The sequence below is a fragment of the Silurus aristotelis genome (assembly GCF_946808225.1).
Source record: "Silurus aristotelis genome assembly, chromosome: 26".
Lineage (NCBI taxonomy): Eukaryota > Metazoa > Chordata > Actinopteri > Siluriformes > Siluridae > Silurus > Silurus aristotelis.
In genome coordinates this window covers 11,207,431-11,224,926 of record NC_139599.1, presented here as the reverse complement: position 1 = coordinate 11,224,926, position 17,496 = coordinate 11,207,431, and the positions used below count along the sequence as shown (strand labels likewise).

At 42.7% G+C, this 17,496-nt stretch overlaps 1 protein-coding gene across 5 annotated transcripts in view; it reads right to left on the bottom strand.

The window, feature by feature from the left end:
• Positions 1-2,836: 2,836 nt before the first annotated feature.
• Positions 2,837-17,496, bottom strand: part of coro1cb (coronin, actin binding protein, 1Cb) — a 53,416-nt gene continuing 38,756 nt past the window's right edge. For all 5 annotated transcript variants that reach the window (XM_083531831.1, XM_083531833.1, XM_083531834.1 and 2 more), the window contains 4 exons: positions 5,898-6,043; positions 5,118-5,175; positions 4,323-4,565; positions 2,837-3,529 (listed from right to left, as the gene is read on the bottom strand). In XM_083531831.1, coding sequence (XP_083387957.1) covers positions 3,410-3,529; positions 4,323-4,565; positions 5,118-5,175; positions 5,898-6,043 — 567 coding nt within the window. In that variant the 3' untranslated portion in view covers positions 2,837-3,409. The remainder of the gene's footprint in view (positions 3,530-4,322; positions 4,566-5,117; positions 5,176-5,897; positions 6,044-17,496) is intronic.

Here is a 17,496-nt window from a genome sequence, read left to right as displayed (position 1 = left end):
GTTTGCCCTGCCCAAAATGCCTCACAGTAAACCCACACATTCCCACTGTGGGCCTGCATGGGCAGCCTTGCTGAGAAAAGTTTTTCACATAGTTGACATCCACTTTTACTTCCTCAGTTTAACTTTATAGGTATTGTGCTTCAAAGTTTAGTGTGTGCAATATAGTATTATTTCAAAATTTCTAAATGTGCATCTACACACAGAATGTACATCTCATGTGGGGAAAGCGTCAAGTAGAACATTGGCTCATGTTGCTTTTTTACTGTTTTTTAAGAATTTCTCTGTTGCATTTCAGTTGAAATTTTCACTTCCACAAAACATTGAAATGTAATCTTTACTCAATGACAGTCTTATGTTTTCATTGGGGCATTGTTTCTTTATTCCTACTGAATTTATTGTTGACCCCTAAACTTTGCAGAATTGTTACTAAAACATGAAAAGGTTTTTGTGTATGGTGTAAAATTAAATTAAAATTAACTAAAAAATTTACTCTGAAATTAAGTAAAATTACAAAACTCAAATGATAGTAAATTATTATTATATCTTACTTTCATCAAATACAATGCTTTAGTGAGTGTGCATAGTGTATAAGTTGGCCCCCCGCATTTATTTAATTTGTGTTTAACCATGGACATTATAACTAATACCATTTGTACTGGACAATAGACAAACTATAAGCGACACAAACAATTTGCTGCCAACTAAGATGAACAAGATGTTGGGCATAGTTTGCAGTTTTTGCATATGTTAGCAAAATGTATTATTTATACTGTTCGGAATATTTAACTCAGGTTAGTCCTTAAAGCAGTCTATATTGTGTTAATAAACCTGTAGAGTGACTCCACATATAGCTATTTAAATACTGAAGATTTGAATCACAACAATGTCATTGTTATGAAGGCCCAAGAGGCCAATCGCCGGAAGTCGACCCAATCAGTTACATCGACCCTTGAAGTGGCATGATCAGTAGTTCAAAAATATGCAGTTGTCTAATAAATGTGTATCTCATGATTGTCTTCATCCTGCCTGGTGATAGTTATAGTGGCAATTGGCCAAGATTAAATTACAAGAAGACAAAAAAAAAAAAAAACCTTTGAGATAAAAGATTAAGTAAAACCAGCTCAAAGTACATTTTCTGTAATCTGCTGCTCAATTTTTATATATAATATTCCATTTGTTTTTTCCTCATTCTGAAATAAGATATTAAAAAGCTATTGTTAAAATTACTAATGTTACTGCATTTAAAGGCAAGGCACAGTCATCAAAACTGAATAAATCACACAGCTGATGATTTTGTTTTTATTGTGGATGTCTGCTTGTTTTTTTGAAACTTGAAATGCATGCACAAGATGGTTTAGGACACACAAGTGTTTAGAAACTGTTGATCGGCCAGGCTAAATTCAATAATAGACAAAGAGGCACCACTACTGATCATTTACATGGGTGAGGGCCAGCTGGTTGCCACTGCTTTATGGAGACCAAGTTTAGATGCCAGCTCAGAGAAGAGTAGGTTTAAAGGTCTTTTACTCTTTTGTGACTGGGATGCTTTGAAAATGTTGCATAAGGTAGAATCGTGGACATACTGCAGTATATTTTAATAAATACAGTCAGGTCCATTAATATTTGTAAAAGTGCAATGATTTTTAGCTGTCTACCACAGTATATTGAAGTTTACAGTGTATTACAGTTATTTTTCCTCAACTGGCTATTGTTCCATGACCAAGTGCATTTTATTCCCTTATAAGCCGATAAAGCATATTATAATATATGGAATAAAATATTGATCTCTTCCCTTTTGATGCTCTACAAAGTCTTTACAACAGAAGATCTAAGTTCCTTTTTGGGGTGTTTTGTTTGAAAAAAAAAAAAACATGCTCAACTGGATTGAGGTGATTGAATTAGCCATTGCAGAAGATTCCACTTGTTTGCCTTAAAACATCTCGGGTCACCTTTGAAGTATGATTAAGGTCTGTCCACAGTTGTTTTCTGTGTTCTTCTGGTCTTCTTGAAATTAACAGTGTACTCTATCTGTTTAAGAATATAATAGATAATATGGCCACACTTTTTTTTCTATCTCTATAATTGTTTTATTTAGATTTTAAGCCTAATGATGGCTTGTTTCATTCATAGTGACAGCATATTTGACTTCATACTGAGAATAAAAGGCAACCAAATACCAATTCCAACTGCAAAAGCCAAACTTAAAATCAACTCTGCTATGCTATGATAGACAGCAAAAATAACAATGTCCAAACACCAATGGACCAGATTATACTTACATTTGAAAAATGTACCAAGTGGCTAGACAAAAAATAAGCAGGTGATTTGTGCTAAACAAATATTTAAAGCTAACAAATAAATAGGTAGCAAGGGTTTAAGTTGTTTTTATAAACAGGGCCAATGATTACTGTATTAATTATATAGTATTCCCACATATACATAAGTCAAATGAAGTACTTAGAGTCCTATCTCTAAAAAGCAAACATATATTAGAAATAAAAAATCAGATTCAGAATCAAATTTGAAATCTCATTCAAACACCTTTGATTTATTGCTTTTGGGGAATTAGATAAGAATATCAAATTCATCTAACTGTAATGATATATATATATATATATATATATATATGTATATATATATATATATATAATATATATATATATATATATATATATATATATATATATATATATATATATATATATATATATATAAAGTAGTACACACTGATAAATGTTTTCACACAGTGTGGAATAAAAATCCATTGTAGTGAGCAGTATGAAATTAATGCAGGAATTGTAGCATTTGGTGAGTGCTTCACAATTAGGCACCAGACTGATCAACACTGCTTTAATCTGCAGTAGTTTTATGATCATTTTAATTCTGATTTATTTCTAGATTATGGTCATGTAACCTGTCACCTTTCTAAATATGTATAACAGAGAGAGGCCTATGTCCAGTAATAAAAATACTTAAAATAGACAGTGAAAAGCCAAATTGGAGTAAAATAAAAACAAACCAATTGGTACGCAAGTTTCAACTTACATTTGGCAATACAAAGAAATAAAAGAGGAGAGTAATACTGATACACTTACAGAAAATACTTAAGGACTTGGCACTGGGTGCAAAAGTTCAGAAGATTATAACTTTAAAATAAAAATGCACTAAAACATGAAAGAAAAAATATTTACCTGTTTTTTTTTATTTACTTTTTCAATTGAATTTGTAATAAATGTTCAGGGGAAGCAAGAGGAAAATAGCCATATTGGAATGTTACTTCAAGTTGTAATCACAAAAAAAAAAAAAACACCAGGAGTAATGAGTCAAGTAAAATTTTGGCAGTGACTGGCCCTCTGAAATATATCTCTTCCTATACCATGTCATGGTCACTCAGACCTTTGTCAATGCCTCAGATTGCCACTTTGGCCACCTGTTCTTCAAGTTTGGCAATTCGCCTGTCCTGTAGTGTCAGCAGGTCTCTGAGTGATCTCACCTCTCGGAGCAGCTCTTCCAACTTTACTTCATTTTTCTTCAAAATAAAAAAGGGGAGAACATTCTAATATATACATTTTTTATACATTTACAGTAATCATAAAGCTCACAAATGTTTAGTGCAGCACTATTTTAATGTGCACGAGGTTATAAAACCGTCTCTAAACTTTTACCTACTAAGCTATAACATATAATTGCAGTGTATGCAGAAATTAAAAATACAGTGGTACCTTGACCTATGAGTGCATTAATGTACGAGTTTTCCGAGGTACAAGCAGTCACTCTGTCAATTTTTTGCTTTGTTACGCGAGCAAAAAAATTAAGGGTACGAGCTCGAAACGCCGCTGCTAGATGGCAAAGCGAGGCAAGAAAGCGAAGATTGTGACGAAAATTAAGATAAGCAAAGTTTAGGGATACATATGTACAATAGTAATAGTAAAAAACAGGTTTACCCTCTGCTTATCACCTCCACCCCCCAACGCCCCTGCCCGCGTATTCGTTAGCTCAAGCCATCTCATCTCCAAGGTAAATACACTGAATAAAACCTTATTATATCTTTACAGACTCTTTTTATTATGTTTTTATACAAGATTTGTTATTTAGAAATGTTTTTTCCTAATTTAATAACATGAAACATAAAAACGGGGTGGCATTTTGAGGGTTTGAACAGATTAATGCCATTTTAAGTATTTTTAATGGGAAAAACATATAAGCTAGTCCACGAAACGAATTAAACTCGTAGGTCAAGGTACCACTGTATTCTACATATAAATGGATGGGGGAGAACTCATTTAACTTTTTATGATTTAACTACATGACTTAGTACTTACTCTAGTGAGCTGAGGAGAGGCAGGCTTTTGAAGAACTGATGTCACCTCTACCTTTTTAGATGACTTGTTGTCAAGAACATTCTTTTTGACAACCTTAAGGTCACGGTTTTTGCCAGGTACATAGCCATGTTTGAGGGAAATTAGAATCGGATCACCGTTCTTTCCTTCAAACCACTCTTCTGCTTCCAAGGCCCAATCTGGTCCAGCTGTGTCTGGATACAGATCATCCTGGAACAGGTCTGACTGCAGGTGGTAAGCATGAATACATAAGCAATTGCATGTTATTGACGGTGATTTTGAAGGGTTTTTTTTTGCCAGTTGCTATTGTTATTATAAGTTAGGTAAAACACCATCCATCCATCCATCCATCCATCCATCCAGGCCTCAATAACTCAAATAACTTAACTAATCAATCTTTACATCCAGTAAACAGAAAAACATCTCAGTGTGTATAAAACTCTAAACCTAGCGGTAGGTAATCTACAACAGCAAAGCATCACATTGATCAAAACAGATTTGAAATGAGTGCTTATTTGAGTTTTTTTGTTATTGAGACTTATTAAATTTGTCAGACTGATTAGTTAGGTCATTCTCCTCTGATCTCACGTGTACAGGTTTTGTTATTAAATTGGGCAGTATACACATACATACACATATAGACAATATACTGTCGGAAACTGGCAGACATTACCATGCTGATTAACATGCTAATTATAAAAATCTACACTGTCTATTCATTGTAGTGTTTTTTTCTATTGCAGTTTTAATACAATTAATATTTGCTTAAAGTTGTACCTTTCTTGGGACAGTCATGATAATTGGTTCACACTTCCGCTCATGAAGTTTATAAAACCTTTAAATATAAAGATGAGTTCATGTCAAATCACACAGCAGACATTAGTCAGATCAGCTTTAATTATGACAAATAGATTTTTCTTTTCATAAATAGGACATTTCTGTGTGAAGCAGCATATTTGGGCCAAATAATATAAGTTGAAAATGTGGCTGTATTCACAGGGTTTTTTTTTTTTTTATTAGCTTGAGAAAACAATACATTAATTCAGATCTAGACATTAGCCTGCTGTCAGTCAAGGATGAGTGCTTGCCTGCTACTCAGTCACTTTCTGGCCACTTTATTCATCTTTTCATTTACAGTTAATGACTATTGTCAGCCAACCTTTTCCAGAGTGATTTACAGAAGGCCTCTGAAGTCTCTATCAATAGATTTTTATTTAAGTAATTCGTAAGAGGTAGAAGACATATAAAAATATCCACAATCCATAACACTGTGGCCACAGACCTGTTCCATAATAAATCCCTGCCAATTATGAATGAAATCTCTTGTCATAGTCCCATTGTGCTGGCTCACAACTCGTAACATCCTTAACACGACAAAACATTAATATCCTGGAATACCTAGTGTCACTGCTGTTCCTGCAAGCCAACATAAAATTAATTTAAGTTACCTGCTAATCTCACACTTATTAACCTCTAGGCCCCTTTTGGGCATATAGCCCATGCCCCTCTGTGGTATATATATATATATATGTTGTTACAGCATGCATACATACATACCTGGCAATCTCACACTTATTAACGTCTAGGCCCCTTTTGGGCATATAGCCCATGCCCCTCTGTGGTTCTTTGCTGGAGAAGGTGTTAAGATAATGAACATATGGGGCTTCATCTGTGATCTCAAAGTAACGGATGCTGCTGTCGCCCTGTGTGAAGCAAAACATTTTAAAATAATAATAAATAAATATAATACATTTATATAAATATATATTTACATAACATATTTACATAACTAAAAGCTTTACCGTAAATTAATTTTAATGTTTAATGTCAAATTTGTTTGTCCATTTTTATAAAAAAATAAATATAAATAATAAAAAGAGGCGAAATTCAAACTTGTTTCACTGATGTGCCAAGTATCAAATCAAGCACCAAAATCCACCATGGCACATGTCAGGGATTCACCCTGCCACGCCCCCCTCTGTAGCTGTCAGGGATTCACCCTGCCACGCCCCCCTCGATAGCAGTCACGCTGCTTTCCAAGATTACCGACAGCTGTGGCTCATTAAAGAACAGACTACTTAAACTCACGTTCTTGAGTCACAGGCTGTCGGTCGTTATATTGTCAAGCTGGACAATCGCGTGGCTGCTCGACCGCCGGCTGTATATCCGAATTCCACTTCCGACTTGGATAACTCATTGCCGAAGGCTTTATGGATTATGCTTGGGACATTCGAACTCATAGCGGACAACGCGTATCGAGCGGATGTCTTTGTTTGTTGTTTTCAACGGCTTATGAGTGTTTTTGTGTTGTACGGTTGTTGAAATAAAAGGACAATGATCGGACTATATCGGCTTCCGCGACTGCAGCCCGACAGAACGACCGACCTGTACCGAACGCGGATTCGCCATTCCGCGATTCAAACCGCAACGGATCGGCAGCTTAACCCGGCTTCGGATTTCCTCCGGAAGCTCAGTGCCGCTTCTCGCGGTTCAGATCCACAGAAGCCGGATCATGAGAGCGCGGCTGCGCCACGCCCCTCAGAGAGCGCGAGGGGATTAACGGCTCGTTACTCGGGGAAAAAAGACGAATTGGGCGGATTTCTGCAAGGCATCGGCGAGTATGTGGCTGTTAACATTTCCCGGTTTCCTTCCGAACGAGCCAAGATTGCCCTCTGTATTTTCCTCCTGTCTGGTGAAGTTCTTGCCAAAGCCAGCTCACTATGGAGCGCCAAAGGGGGCAAATTCGGCTCACTCGCCGAATTCAGCGGGCTGCTTCTGGGGAAGTTGGGGATAGAGGTGGTGGATCTCCACTACAGTCCCCTTGAGGAGAAAGGTGCTCCATTCCAAGGTTCTCAAGAGCACGCGGCCCCGTGCCGGATCTCCCATAAACCTGCAGCTCAGCCCCAAGGTTTTGATGAGAGGGCTGCTTCATTTTAGGGTCTCTACCAGCGTGCTGCTCTGTTTCGAGGTTCCCGTGGGCGTGCCACGCCTCCACAGAGTCTTCACGAGAGCGCCGCGCCGCCACAGAGTCTTCACGAGAGCGCCGCGCCGCCACAGAGTCTTCACGAGAGCGCCGCGCCGCCACAGAGTCTTCACGAGAACGCCGCGCCACCACAGTCTCTTCCCGAGAGCGCCGCGCCGCCACAGAGTCTCCAGGAGCGTGCTTTTCCGCCACAGAGTCGTCACGAGAGCGCCGAGCCGACACCTCCGGTCACAGAAGGCGAAGTGACTCCTCCGAGTCCCTCTCCAGACGACGCCACATCCCAGAGCCCCTTCCAAGGCGACATCTCGCCCACGGAAAGCTCGGCTCCGCCCCAGGTCCCTCAAGAGAGCTCCGCCCAGCTCCAGGTCCCTCAAGAGAGCTCCGCCCAGCTCCAGGTCCCTCAAGAGAGCTCCACCCAGCTCCAGGTCCTTCCAGAGAGCTCCGCCCAGCTCCAGGTCCCTCAAGAGAGCTCCGCCCAGCTCCAGGTCCCTCAAGAGAGCTCCGCCCAGCTCCAGGTCCCTCAAGAGCGCTCCGCCCAGCTCCTGGCTCCTCAAGAGGGCACGACTCTGCTCCAGGCTCCTCCCGAGAGCTCGTCTCCGCCTCCGAGCGACCCCACGAGCTTGTCTCCGCTTCAGTGTCCCGAAGAGAGCTCCACTGATGTCGTGGACCTCCAGGCGAGCCCTTCTCCGCTCGTGGATCTCCAGGCAGGCTTCACCCCATTTCCAGGCTGCCCAGTAGGCTCCGATCTGCTCCTAAGGGTCCCAAGGAGCGCTCCTACGCCCAGGGGTTTCCCTGTGCACTCACCCCGGCTCCAGGACTGCGAAAGGGAAGTCGAACCGCTGCCCCCGGGTTCCACCGAAGGCGACGGCTCACCTCACAGTCCCGCAGAAGGCGACGGCTCGCCCCCGGGCTCCGCAGAAGGCGACGTCTCGCCCCCGGGCTCCGCAGAAGGCGACGGCTCGCCCCCGGGCTCCGCAGAAGGCGACGTCTCGTCCCCGGGCTCCGCAGAAGGCGACGTCTCGCCCCCGGGCTCCACAGAAGGCGACGTCTCGCCCCCGAGTCCTCTTCAGGGTGAAGGAATGCCCCCGAGTCCTCTTCAGGGCGAAGGATCGCATCCAGGCTCCACGCAGGGCGAAGGATCGCATCCAGGCTCCACGCAGGGCGAAGGATCGCATCCAGGCTCCACGCAGGGCGAAGGATCGCATCCAAGCTCCACAGAGGGCGACGTCTCGCCCCCAGGTCCTCTTCAGGACGACGGATCGCCCCCAGGATCCCCGCATGGCGATGTCGGTCCTCCAGGTCCCTCTGACGGCGACGTTGGTCCTCCAGGTCCCTCTGACGGCGACGTCGGTCCTCCAGGTCCCTCTGACGGTGACGTCGGTCCTCCAGGTCCCTCTGACGGCGACATCGGTCCTCCACGTCCCTCAGAGGGTGGTACGACGTTCCTGGTCTCCGCCCGGGACGTCCTCCACTCCCCGGTCATTGTCATGGTTGGCGTCCAGTTCCGGTTCCCCGCCATGGAGGTCGCTCCGGCTCCAATCCCCGCCAGGGGCTTTACTCAGCCTCCCGTCAGCACCGAGGGCGTGGCTCCGTTCCGGATCCTCCTGCAAGGTGTTGTTCCATTCCGGCTCTCCGCAGAGGATGCTCACCAGGCCTCCGTTGCTCCCAGGCGTCTAAGGAGGCCTTTCTCGGAGTGCCCTGGCCCGCCTGGCATAGGTGGGTTTTGGGGCGTCAGGTGTCACCCCTGGAGGGGGGGGTACTGTCAGGGATTCACCCTGCCACGCCCCCCTCTGTAGCTGTCAGGGATTCACCCTGCCACGCCCCCCTCTGTAGCTGTCAGGGATTCACCCTGCCACGCCCCCCTCGATAGCAGTCACGCTGCTTTCCAAGATTACCGACAGCTGTGGCTCATTAAAGAACAGACTACTTAAACTCACGTTCTTGAGTCACAGGCTGTCGGTCGTTATATTGTCAAGCTGGACAATCGCGTGGCTGCTCGACCGCCGGCTGTATATCCGAATTCCACTTCCGACTTGGATTACTCATTGCCGAAGGCTTTATGGATTATGCTTGGGACATTCGAACTCATAGCGGACAACGCGTATCGAGCGGATGTCTTTGTTTGTTGTTTTCAACGGCTTATGAGTGTTTTTGTGTTGTACGGTTGTTGAAATAAAAGGACAATGATCGGACTATATCGGCTTCCGCGTCTGCAGCCTGACAGCACACACATGCGGCAGTTAAAATCGGATTGCTATGTGGAAACAAAGCAAAAGTTCCATTTGCTGTCCCGATGATTTACGTAATTTAAAACACCTCTGAAAATGTAAACAGTAATGTAAAACTCGTCTGTTTGAGCAACTGGCTCAGTGCAAAGAAAGAGAAGTAATGGAAGCCATGTGTTTAGAACACATGAACAAGTTCTTTGAAAAACATGTCAACTGTCTATAATACATGTCCGTGTTCTTTATGCTCTATATTAAGAGTGGTTTCAGTAATAATAAACAAACATTATATATAGAGGGATGTGGCGAAAGCCAAGGAAAAGGCATATAAGGAGCTGTATGAGAAGTTAGACACTAAGGAGGGAGAAAAGGATTTGTACTGATTGGCCAAGCAGAGAGACCGACCTGGGAAGGATGTGCTGCAAGTTAGAGCAATAAAGGGTGGAGATGGAAATGTGTTGACTGGTGAGAAGAGTGTGTTTGATAGTGTGGAGATGGTAAAGCAGGAAGTGGATAGGATTAGTAAGGAGGACGTGAGAGCAGCGATTAAGAGGATGAAGAGTTGAAAGTCGGTTGGACCAGATGACATACCGGTAGAAGCATGGAGATGTTTAGGAGAGATGGCAGTGGAGTTTTTAACAAGATTGTTTAACAGGATTTTGGAAGTTAAAAGGATGCCTGAGGAATGGAGAAGGAGTGTGCTGGATACCGATCTTTAAGAACAAGGGAGATGTACAGACCTGCAGTAACTACAGGGGAATTAAGTTGATCAGTCACACCATGAAGTTATAGAGTAGTGGAAGCCAGTCTGAGAGAAGAGGTCAGTCCATCCGACTTTCCACTCCTCATCCTCCTAATCTCTGCTCTCACTTCTTACTTACTAATCCTATCTACTTCCTGCTTCACCATTTCCACACCATCCAACCTTCTCTCTCTCATTTTCCTCATTCATCAGCAGCTCAAAATACTTCTTTCATCTTCTGAACACACTCTCCTCACTAGTCAACACATTTCCATCTATTCAATTCAATTCAATTCATTTTTATTTGTATAGCGCTTTTAACAATGAACATTGTCTCAAAGCAGATTTACACAGATAATGTGGTTATTAAAAGTGAATATGTTCTTTATGAGTAAGTTTGTCCCTGATGAACAAGCCGGTGGCGACTGTGGCAAGGAAAAACTCCTCGAGATGGCATAAGGAAGAAACCTTAAGAGGAACCAGACTCAAGAGGGAACGCATCCTCATCTGGGTTGCACCGAATGTGCATTTGTAGCAGATATACAATGTTGCCGGGTACAGTGTTGATGATCAGAAGCGAACTGTATTTCTGAGTCAGTGTAGGAGACTGTTGACATTACCTACAGTCCAATCCATCCTCAAAGCTCCCGTTCTTACTCCGGAATTTCATGGAACCACCCAAGGCGTTGATGAGAAACCATCCCAAGCTGCACAGAGTGGCCTCCAGTCGAAGAGAACACTAACACATCACCATCCTTTATTGCTCTAACGTGTAGCACATCCTCCCCAGCTCGGTCCCTCTGCCTGGCCAATCGGAACAAATCCTTTTCTCCTTTCTTAGTGTCCAACTTCTCATACAGCTCCTTGTATGCCTTTTCGTTTGATTTAGCCACATCCCTCTTTACCTGCTGCCGCATCTCTTTGTACTCTGCCTACTTTTCTTATCACTCTGTCGATCCCAATTCTGTTCTCCCAACCTCTTTCTCCTTATGCTCACTAGGCTCACTAGGCTTCCTGTGACGTAGCTTCCTGTGTTTGACTTGTTTGCCGCGAGTTACGTGTTTGTATCTCTCGGCGTCTTTCAAACAAACTTTGCTATCTATCCATCCGTTTTTCCTCTTTTAATAATCCTTAATTGTTTTTGTCTTCCTGACTTGTGCCTGTAGTTAGTTAACTCGACTATAACTAGTGTTGTTTATATTTATTTTCTCTCACTCACATCTCTGTATAATAAATCTGCTCGTGACGATAAGCACTATGCCGGTTGTTTGTCTGCATTCGAGCACAGGTGAGGACTCGTTCGAGTTGCAAACGGTGGCGTTGGAGATGGAGGCATTGGAGAAACAGATTCGCGAGCTGCATGTAAAGCATGACCGGCTGCGAGAGCGGAAAGCGGCGCTGGAAACATCCCGGGCGGACGCGCACTCATCCCAGGTAAACTCCCGGGTTGAACCTAACGCTCCCAGCACATCAACTCCGCGTGCTTCTATGCCCAGGCCCAGCGCACCTACAACTCCGGCACCGGTGCAACATGGACCCTGGATGCGACCGCGGCGGAAGAGACAAGCCAAGCCCCGATCGAGGACGTCTCCACCTCCACCACCGGCCTTCGAGATCTCGACCGAGAACCGCTTCGTCCCCCTCCGCGAGACGGAACGCGACACTGTTATTCTCGGAGATTCCATCGTCCGGCATGTCCGCGCTACCCGAGCTAAAGGTAAGGTGCACACTCGCTGTTTTCCTGGTGCTCGTGTTCTGGATGTCGCTGCGCAGGTACCCGCGATCCTGAACGAGAACTTCGGAGCGGTTGTTCTCCATGCCGGATCAAACGACACCAGGCTGCGGCAAACGGAGATCTTAAAGAGGGACTTCAGGATCCTGGTGGAGACGGTACGCAGCACATCACCCACAACGAGGATCATTGTGTCAGGACCTCTTCCCACTTACCAGCGAGGGGCTGAGAAGTTTAGTAGACTTTTAGCTCTAAATGAATGGTTACAGTCATGGTGTCGAGAACATAAACTTCTCTTTGTTAATAACTGGAACTGTTTCTGGGAGCGTCCTAGGTTCTTCCGCCCTGATGGCCTGCACCCCAGCAGAGTTGGAGCAGCAGTGCTATCAGATAACATCTCTAGGATACTACACACCATCTGACTGGTAAGACATCAAGAAATCTTCAACTATAAGAACACGCATACTACAGACCAAATAGTTACAAGTTCACACACAGCCCAGTTTATAGAAACCGTATCTATTCCTCGTGTAGTAAAACCAAGAATTACATACACAAGATCCAGAAATAATCTTATTGCAGTTAAAACTGAAAAATGCCAGATAAACAAACACAACAAAGTTCTAAAGTTCGGTCTTTTAAACATTAGATCACTTGCACCCAAAGCACTGATTGTAAATGAGATGATCACAGATAATAATCTCGATGCACTCTGTCTCACTGAGACCTGGATTAAACCAGGTGATTATATGGGTCTAAACGAGTCGACACCGTCAGGATATGTTTATAAGCATGAGCCCCGTCAGACTGGTCGTGGGGGGGGTGTAGGAACCATTTATAGTGCTTCTCTTAATGTTAGTCAGAGATTAGGATTCAGCTTTAAATCATTTGAAGTGCTCGTTCTTAAAATTGCACTTTCAGAGATGCATAGAAAACTCGCTCTGGTCACCGTGTACAGACCCCCAGGACCCTACGCTGATTTTCTTCATGAGTTTGCTTGTTTTCTCTCAGACCTCCTGATCAGCTTTGATAAAGTGCTGCTTGTAGGAGATTTTAATATTCATGTAGATGATGAAAACAATGCCCTAGGATTATCATTTGTCGATTTACTAAACTCTTTTGGAGTTAAACAAAACGTCACCAGACCAACCCACCGTTTTAACCACACACTAGACTTAATAATATCCCACGGAGCATACGTCACTGATATAAATATTTTACCTCAGAATGATGACATCACAGACCATTATCTCCTACTGTACACACTACCGGTAGAGCAGATTAACCGTGTTTCACCACGGTATCGACTTGGTAGGACTATTATTCCAACCACTAAGGACAGATTCATAAATAACCTGCCTGATTTATCTCAGTTTCATATTAAACCCATAACTGCTGATCATCTTGATGAGATGGCAAACAACATAGACCTTATCCTCACTAGCACTTTAGACACTGTTGCCCCCATCCGGTTAAAAAAGGTTCGAGAACAAGCACCTGCACCTTGGTATAATAGTCATACGCATGCCCTAAAGAGAACAACACGTAATCTGGAGAGAAAATGGAGGAAAACTAAATTGGAGGTATTTAGAATTGCGTATAAAGACAGTATGCTTAGCTACAGACAGGCGCTAAAAGCTGCTAGAGCTAAACACCTGAGCAAACTCATAGAAAATAACAAAAACAACCCCAGGTTCCTTTTCAGTACAGTCGCTAAATTAACAACAAATCAGGGATCTGAAAAATGTGTTCCATCACAGTTTAGTAGTGAAGACTTTATGAATTTCTTCACTGAAAAAATAGATAACATTCGAAAAACAATTGTGGCAGTTCAACCTCTGACAGCATCTCCCGACACAATCGTACTTACAACCCCACAACTACACTGTTTTACATGTATAGGACAGGAAGAGCTGTATGATGCTATAATGAAAGCTAAATCAACAACATGTCAGTTAGATCCAATTCCCACTAAACTACTGAAGGAAGTGTTATATACAGCTGGTGAGCCTCTTTTAAATATTATTAACTCCTCACTATCGTTAGGTCATGTCCCTAAATCCCTCAAGTTAGCAGTTATTAAGCCCCTCATTAAAAAACCTAATCTGGATCCAAACACGCTATCGAATTACAGACCAATTTCAAATCTCCCATTTATGTCTAAGATTTTAGAAAAGATTGTCGCTGCCCAGCTATGTAACCACTTGCAGGAGAACAATATCTTTGAAGAGTTTCAGTCAGGTTTTAGGCCCCATCATAGCACAGAAACTGCTCTAGTTAAAATCACTAACGACCTGTTTTTAGCTTCAGACCAAGGCTACATCTCCCTATTAGTTTTACTAGATCTTAGTGCTGCGTTCGACACTATAGATCATGATCTTCTCCTCGATCGCTTACAGAATTACATCGGTATTCAGGGACAGGCATTAAGCTGGTTTAAATCCTACCTGTCCAATCGTTACCATTTCGTAGATTTAAATGGAGAGCTATCCAGGATAATGCTAGTAAATTATGGCGTGCCACAAGGGTCAGTTCTGGGACCCCTGCTTTTTACAATATACATGCTTCCATTAGGAAATATTATTAGAAGGCATGGAATTAGCTTCCATTGTTATGCTGATGATACCCAGCTATATATTTCATCCAAACCAGGCGATACAGCTCAATTAGCTCGCATAACTGAGTGTGTTGAAGAAATAAGAGATTGGATGACCCATAACTTTCTGCTATTAAATCCTGATAAAACGGAGATTTTGCTCATCGGCCCAAAAAATAGTACACAGAAGCTCCAGCATCTCAGCCTGCATTTAGACGGTTGTTCTGTAACTACTAGTTCAACGGTAAAAGACCTGGGAGTTATTTTAGACAGCAACTTATCTTTTAAAAATCACATCAATCAAGTTACAAAAACAGCCTTCTTTCACCTTAGAAATATTTCTAAGCTAAGAAATATGTTATCTATATCTGATGCAGAGAAGCTCGTCCATGCGTTTATGACCTCTAGAATAGACTACTGTAATGCATTACTAGGTGGATGTCCTGCATCATTAATAAACAAGCTTCAGTTAGTTCAGAATGCCGCAGCAAGAGTTCTTACTAGGTCAAGAAAATACGATCATATAACCCCAATCTTATCGTCCCTACATTGGCTTCCTATTAAGTTTCGAATAGACTACAAACTACTGCTACTCACTTATAAAGCACTAAATGGTTTGGCTCCCATGTATCTATCCAGTCTCTTAACACGCTACAATCCGTCAGGCTCCACGAGATCTCAAAACTCTGGGCTTCTAGTAGTTCCTAGAATAGCAAAGTCCACTAAAGGCGGTAGAGCATTTTCACATTTAGCTCCTAAACTCTGGAATAGTCTTCCTGACAGTGTTCGGGGTTCAGATACACTCTCCCAGTTTAAGTGCAGATTAAAAACATATCTTTTTAGCAAAGCCTACACATAACACACATCACACACATCACATCACAACCTTGTGCTCCAGAACATCTGATCACATGCACATTATCAACTTGTGCTGTTAATATCATGAACAGCAGCTACGCTAATTCCTCTCCACTGCTTCTCTTTCTCTCCCCATCCCGAGGCTTCCTGAGGTTTGGCCAGCTCCAGTCACGTCCCACCTCGTGAAGATTATGGACCTATGGATGATCATGGAGAAGTAGATGCCGAGTGTTTAAAGGCCCTGGCATGGAGAAGCTGATGCTGGATCTATGATGATCACAAATTGTTCTGTATTGTTGAAAGATTTATGACCAAACTTTTGATGTCACCCATATGAGGATGGGTTCCCCTTTGAGTCTGGTTCCTCTCAAGGTTTCTTCCTCATATCATCTAAGGGAGTTTTTCCTTGCCACTGTCACCACGGCTGCTCATCAGGGACAAACGCACACCATTCACCTTCACTGTTGTTTTCTGTAAAGCTGCTTTGAGACAATGTCTGTTGTGAAAAGCGCTATACAAATAAACTTGACTTGACTTGACTTGACTTTCCTGCACTTCCTTATTCCACCATCATGTCTCTTTGTCTTCCTTTCTATTTCCAGATGTCACACCAAGTACCTTTCTAGCCTTTTCCCTTATCACTTCTGCAGTAGTTCCCCAATCATCCAACACCTCTTCACCACCATTTAACTCCAGTTCAAGATCTACGAATAACTCTTCATAACTCTCTGCTCTCCCCTTCAGCCAACCTTGGGGTAACTATGGATAATCAAATGCCCTTATTCTCACATGTTGCTAATGTGGCTCATTCTTGTCGACATTCTTCTCTGCAACATCCGAAGGATTTGACCATTTCTGTCCACACTGGCTGCCCAGGTGCTTGTTCAGTCTCTTGTGTTCAAGCTGCCCAAGTTCTCCCACCCCACCCCCCACTGCTGTGATCCCTCCACTGGCTGATGCTCCTACTAAGCCAAAAATGGACCAGCACTATCTAACCTAAGAGACCTCATCATACCTCACACTGCACTACACTGCCTGAGATCATCCAGCACTGCTCTACTGGTACCACCTTCTCTGAGGCTGAGATGTATGTATACGTCAAGGTTCTTCTCTGTTCTGTCACTAAGGTGGTGGAATGAACATCTCCTAGATGTCCGAACTAGTAGTCCCTTGAGCGGCAGGTAAAGACCTACCTCTTCCTGAAACACCTTAACTAACACTTTCCAAGTTTGCTTTGTTCAAAAAAATTTAAAATAAAAATAAAAAACCTCTCAACAGAGTTGTAGGCTGATTTATCTTAAGTTTGTAATTGAGCATACCAGTGTAGATTTATTAACTGCTAGAGAATAAAGCACTTTTTTGTGTCACTCTAAACAAGGGCATCTGCTAAATGCCACAAATGTAAATGTTTGGCTCAGATGATGTCCAGCATGTACTTTGACATTCTGAAGCAGAACATGATGCTCATCTTTCAGAAAATTGGCCAAACAGCAGTTTTTGGATATAATAATGACTCAAAACACAACACCAAGATGACAGCTGCCTTGCTGAGGAAGCTAAAGGTGAAGGTGATGGAGTGTCCAAGCATGTCTTCAGCCCTGAACCCTATTGAGCACCTGTGGGGCATCCTCAAGTGGAAAGTGTCTAACATCCAGCAGCCCAGTGATGTCATTATGGAGGAGTGGAAGAGGATCCAAGCAACAACCTGTGCAGCTATGGTGAATTCCATGCCCAGCAGGATTAAGGCAGTGCTACATAACAATGGTGTACACACAAAATACTGACACTTTGGAAACAGTTTTGACATGTTCACCTAGGGTGTACTCACATTTGTTGCCAGTTATTAAGACAATAATAGCTGCATGTTGAGTTATTTTTAAAGGACAGTAAATCTGTACTGCTATATAGCTGCAATTTCCTTTTTATAGTATTGTCCCATCATATAATAAAATGGTTGCTGAAATGTGAAGGATGTACTCACTTGAGAGTCCTTCCATCTCAGTAACAAACTGTTCAAACT